The following is a 6,000-nucleotide window of genomic DNA, read 5'->3' as shown; positions in this document are numbered from 1 at the left end:
TGTGTTGAGGATGCCACTTTTGGCATTGCTCGAGGATCTTGCATAATTTACATGCTTTTATGTATTTATTTAGAATACTCATAATTCATCAACATTAGAACGAGGTTAAGAACAAATGATCTATTTACAAAAAAACCTGCATGGTTTTACGATTTGATACCATCATTGTACCATGAAACTTTGTGTCGCCAACTAGGATAGTCCTTTTGAAAAGGACAGCAGGTCCAACAGACCTGTGCTCCTCATAGGGATTCGGGCCTCACTCTACAGTGCCGCCAACCCCCCTGCCAGGCACAGCCGGATCTGTGTTGAAAGAGCGCCACACCTGAAAGCTTTTACCCAGCAAACAGGCCTCAGATAAGACCCAGAGACTTGTACCTTCCCCTCCAATCTCTCCAATCCTATCTTCTCTCATTGCCATTCCCCCCTCTTGAAAAAAACAACAACAAAAAAACACCCCCAAAACATTTTGTTTTTCTACTGCTCACATTTTCCAGCCTCTCTCTCTCCCTCTCTCTCTTTCTCTCCCAGGGCTGTAGGTCTGCCGGAGCAGATGTGTCTGGCCTCCGCAGTCTCAGACTGCTTTAATAAGGGATGTGTTTCACCGGTAAGGAATTCGGTCAGCCAGTCCGCCCCATCTGAAGCAGGCCCACTCATCCTACTCATCACAAATCAACTCCGCTTTGGGATCTCTGCCTTTTATCTACCTTTCATCATTGTCGTTGTGTGATGCAGCATCTGCTGTAATAAAATGGCAGGGGTTGCTTTTGTCTGTAAACTTGCAGAATTGTGGCGTTCCTGCCAAAGAACATTTTGTTCAATACAATATGTGCAAATCAACCGATTCAGCATATCTCCGCAAAAACTGATATAAACATGTCATGACTAAAATAAAAGTTCCAAAATTGGGTTTTCATAGCAATGCAATAGAAGAACCATTTTTGGTTGCCCAAAGAACCTTTCAGTGAACAGGTTTTGTCTTTTTTTAAATAATTTTTTTATGTATTTTTATTGGAATTTTACTATTTCACCCCCATTTTCATTTAATAAATCTATTTTACATTACACAAAAATATGGTTCTTTAAAGGTTCTTTACATGTAGTAACAGTTCTATTTAGTACCGTATCGTCCTGAAGAACCCTTTATATGCTGAAATGGTTCTTTGTGTTAGAGTTAGGGTTCTTTATTCCCGCCTTTTTGTTTTCCAAATCTGTAACAAAGCCTCTTCATTACTGATTTTCTGGAGTTCAGCTGTACAACTACAGTAACTACACAGACTGTCAACATAGGCCTACTCTCAACAGGTAAATTATTTCTGTCTTAAAATGTCTATAAATTATAACTTTTAATAATCATTTCCTAACAATAATGTCTTTTTCTCTTTTAGTTTAACAGAATATGCAGTGTGAGCAGCTCTGTTCAGTTAAGGATACTCATCTTCTCTTCACCACAAAGTAAAAGAGATATAGAATTTGTGTATTGTTTGAGTTTTTTAAATTATGACTTTATGCCTAAACATACCCAGTCACAAAAAAACATTAAAGCTATACCATGACTTTATATCACTTTTTCCTATTAACATGGTAAAGGGCTCGCACTGACCACTTTTGCTCATTTTGGCCTTCATGAACATAATTGTTTTTACATAATCAAATGGAAGAGACACAATGTAACTCTAAACTCAATCGTGTATTTCAGATGCTGTCCCGTATCATAACCTCATCAACTGCAGAGAGAAACTGCCACTCAGAATACACACATAATGAAGGACGTAAAGACATCATAGGGGATTGTGAAGATATTTCACTGGAACTTGGTCTTCATTACATCTATATCGTGTTCAGTGTCAATTGTTATTTATTAATGTATTCAGATAACAACTGTTATTAGAGCACTGTCATGTTTGCTACAATCTGCATGTCAATAAAAAATACAAGAACAAGAACATACAAGAAAAACCCAAACAGAGGCAACAAGATATAAGACCAGGCAGATAAAGTGCTAAAAAAAACAAAAACAATATTAATACATAATTTATAAAAAAAAATTATATCAATAATATGAAGATAATATACTTATAGTAATGAAAATAAATATTGTTGAAAAGGTTATTTAAAACACCATTAAGGTTATATATAGCACTTTCAAAGCATGGTTCTTTATGGAACCTTATAAAAAGAGTTCTATTTAGCACCAAAAAGGGTTCTGCTATTGTTACAAGCCGAAGAACCCTAATTTGCTACTGTTTAGAACCATTTTTCTGAAGAGTGTAGTTACACAAAATAGTTCCACTCTGGACCTTAAGGACAAAAATGCCCCGACTGAAACCCATTAAAACTGAAATTTATAATCCCAGGGCCATTTAACTATAAAATTATGCAGTTTTTGCTAATAGCCTTTCATTCTGTTGGCAAGGCATAGATTTTTTTTACCAAATGGTGCCATTTTCTCAGGTTTGGCCTATATGGCAAATACTCACTTTATTCCTTAGTTTTTTTTGCTCTCTGCTTCTGCATATTATATAGCCAGTTGGATAAATTATGCAGCTATAATTGTGTGGGTGTGTTGGTATGGATGTCAGAGTATGGATTGTATGTGTGTAATGAAAAATGTGTGTATGTGTATGCGTGTAATATTTGAAAAGAAAAACTCCAAGAAAAAACATATAAGCTTTGCTGGCATCTAACGCCCAAACTAAATCTTACTGAAAGCTATTTTTTTTTTTAGATATTAACCTCAAATTTGGAACACAGCTTATATAGATTTATGGCTTTGATTTTCTTGCAATTTTGGAGTTCAACATGTTTCATAAAATATATTTTTTATATAAAATAATGTTTATAAATCATTTTCTTAAACTTAAACCTCTATAACTTTGTTTAACTTTTTAAAACGTTTTTACTTTATCAGTAATCTGCCAAGGGTCTTCTTTAAAAATGAGACCAGACTTAAGTCTGTGCTCCCAAGCTTACATTTTTTATGACAGTTTTGGACATCTATGGATCTATATGTGTAACTTTTTTTAATTGACGCACAAGGGTTAAAATAACTATTTATTTCTTAGAGAACAGTTTAATAATCTATCTTTGGTCTAAACATTCGGGCTTTTAAATAATTTATCTTGACAAATGAAAATTGTTACCCAGCAACCAAAGTAAATAGTGTGTGGAGATGTGTGTTCTTCTCACGGAACTCCTCTGAACTTGAACTTAATTGAACGGGTAGCAGTCAGATGGGATTTCAGAAAGTCCTGTCCCTCAACCATCTCAATAATGAATGATTCAGTGTCATCACCAGACACTCTATACCCCACTCTACCAGCAGAGAATGAAAGAAACCATGCGAACATTGGCAGTGTGACTCACTAATAAATTATTTAAAGTAACTGAGATGAAGTACTCTGTCAGTTACCTGAGTCCCAGTAGTCTCTTCATTGGAAGGTTCTGGTTTAGATGGGACAGGAGAGAAACTGTCCAAATGCCTGCTGTCGTCTGTAGGTCTGCTTTCAGCATTTCCTGAAGTTTGTGGCACCATGGGGATCGCACGATTCTTCCTCCTGCTCTGTTGCTTCCTCTTGGTTTTAGTACACGGTAAGGAGCAGCAATGATGGAGGATAATGTCTGCTTTTGGTTTGTGTTTCAAGAACGTTCTTGAAACAATGCAAGAGGAGAGAGTGTTCGTGTTTGAAGTGGAGTCATAAATAGAGGAACGCAGAACTGGGTGTTCTGTTTATGCCTTTTAGTTTTTAATGCAATAATATTTGCTTGGGGAGATTGTTGTTAACGATGAAACCAAACTGAGCCAATTAGAACATCACAGGTTTTAGTTTGCATTATTCACAGATTTTAGTTTAGTGCAATTATGTAATCCTAATTTGATAAAGGTAATGCACATTCAGCCATTTTTTCAGCAATTTTTAAATAGTTGCAAACCTGGTAAAATGAGGGAGACTGTTATTTATGTCTATCATGTAATATTATATTATATATATGGCACTAACATCTGTGATGGTGTTAATTTTGTTTTGCTGACCAATACAACAGGGCTTGCACTTTTTAGGTTTTCTCAAGTTTTAGGTTAGTACTGCCAATGCGAAAATATCATTTTCATAGTTGCATTTGTCACCTATTATTAAAAAAAATTCCGCAGATTAAAGTGTCCGATAATAGGGTACTTAATAAAACAAGTCAAAAGTGCTGGGTCCAAAACTTTAGGACAACTTTTGTATATGATTTCTGGAATTTTACTGACAAGTTTACAGTTAGACTGTGTTTGTGTGTGCTTAGGTCTAGATATCCCTGACCCTGATGAAATCGAGTACATCAGGCAAGAGGTGCAGGCGACAGTAAACAGCACTGTGCACCTTTATTGTGGATCCCATATGCCCACCCTGTTCATCTGGGTCTTCTCCAGGCCAGGCACAGAGAGAAATGAGCCTCTGGCCTACAACCACGGACAGGGGACCAAACTCCTGGCCTTAGCCAGCACCATGGGAGAGATTTCCCTGCTCACCAACACAACTACTCTGGTGATCGAGGGGGTCTCAGATGAGGCCGAGGGGGTCTACACCTGCCAGGCCCTATACGATATGGATGAACCGCCTAAGGTTACGTTTTACTACACCCAGCTGCATCTGCAGGATGAGGAAGAGAGATCCAGGGGGTCAGGGTCCCCGCCCCCAGAGAGTGATTGAGGGGCAGTTTAACTAAGAAGAACAGTAGAATGTAACTAATCACAGTTTTCTATAGTGGACAATATACCGTATTTTGTGACAGCATACAATATTTGTGTGAAGGTAATTCATTGCAATTCAGTTAGACTTAGAGGCAACTCCCTAAGAGTGACATATTCACATACATTAAATGAGTTTTAAATACGAATAAAATGCTGTTCGTTGCTGTGTTGATTTCATTTCAACCAAAACATCTTTTTTTCTACTGAACTAAAATCCAAGGCCTAAACACCCACATCCGACTGACTCCACCACATACACAGCTGTCCTCCAAGTTTCCATCATTCCATCCGAGGTGCCAATAACACAGTCATATCTGTCTGTGAATATCTGTGTTGCTAAATATTTAGTTTGTAGGACACCACCAGGAAAATAACTATTCCTTAGTGTGGGAAATAAACAGCTTTTGGCCTTGAGTTATGGAGCCATAAACCACCATGTCTGGGCTTCCATGCTGCAATAGATCAGTCAGAAAACCAGAAGTACCGATATAAATATTGGTCACATAACTCAGTTATTTTTATGATGGGGAATTCAGCCTTGGCAAGTGCTAAACTAAAGCAACAGGACTGTACTACAATTGTAACACATCCAAAATGATATGTCTACAGATTATAAACAACAAATTTGTGTTCTTATCGCTCTTTGAATATTTTTGCTTCCTCTTATTTGACTCACCATATTGATGAATGTGATTTTGCAAGGTACTGTAGAAGATGGTCCTGAATCAACAAACATATATAGGCCAACTCTATTGCAAAACCGCAACCCTAACCTTAACCCATAATCAGAAGGAAATGATAGGTTGATATGCCGGTTATATCCAGTTGGGTAAATTCAATAAAGTTGCAGTACACTGTGATTCACTTTACCATTTCATAAAAGCACCCAAGTTAGTCAGCGCAAAAGAACTTACAACTAGCTGGTCATTTTTTACATAATCCAATACGTTTTGGTGCCAAACAAGCTGATGGCAGAAAAAGAAGAATGCAGAAAGAGGAGTGCATTTCTGCCACCTCCTGGACTGGAGTGTGAAGCACTAACTGGCATTTAGTAAAGCAATGGTAACTGCCATAGTGTTCCTGTTACATTTGCTTACATATTGGGTTGTTTATTTTTTTTACCAAAACCAATTGAAGCACTTGAAAATTATCAGCAAACCACACGCTTTATTATGTGTTAAAGAAAGTCACAAGGTACTGCCACTGTATGGAATTCATCCAACCAGATATTCATTAGGTTATCTCCTTTTCTTTTTCACAGAAGA

At 37.1% G+C, this 6,000-nt stretch overlaps 1 protein-coding gene across 1 annotated transcript; it reads left to right on the top strand.

The window, feature by feature from the left end:
• The first annotated feature begins 3,367 nt into the window (after positions 1-3,367).
• On the top strand, positions 3,368-5,406 carry LOC309507243 (V-set and immunoglobulin domain-containing protein 10-like 2). Its single transcript, XM_082181388.1, has 2 exons — positions 3,368-3,591; positions 4,288-5,406. Exons 1-2 carry the CDS (start codon positions 3,534-3,536, stop codon positions 4,692-4,694), a joined length of 465 nt encoding a protein of 154 aa, XP_082037514.1. The 5' UTR covers positions 3,368-3,533; the 3' UTR covers positions 4,695-5,406.
• The last annotated feature ends 594 nt before the right edge of the window (positions 5,407-6,000 follow it).

The sequence above is a fragment of the Leuciscus leuciscus genome, assembly GCF_965113295.1.
Source record: "Leuciscus leuciscus genome assembly, chromosome: 10".
NCBI classification, from domain to species: Eukaryota; Metazoa; Chordata; class Actinopteri; order Cypriniformes; family Leuciscidae; genus Leuciscus; species Leuciscus leuciscus.
The sequence above is the reverse complement of the archived record's forward strand: the minus strand, read 5'-3'. Positions and strand labels throughout refer to the sequence as shown.

Coding starts and splice junctions, on each gene's coding strand:
- LOC309507243 (XM_082181388.1), top strand. CDS start 3,534: ATGGGGATCGCACGATTCTTCCTCCTGCTCTGTTGCTTCCTCTTGGTT. Junction 3,592..4,287: donor CCTCTTGGTTTTAGTACACG/GTAAGGAGCAGC, acceptor GTGTGTGCTTAG/GTCTAGATATCCCTGACCCT.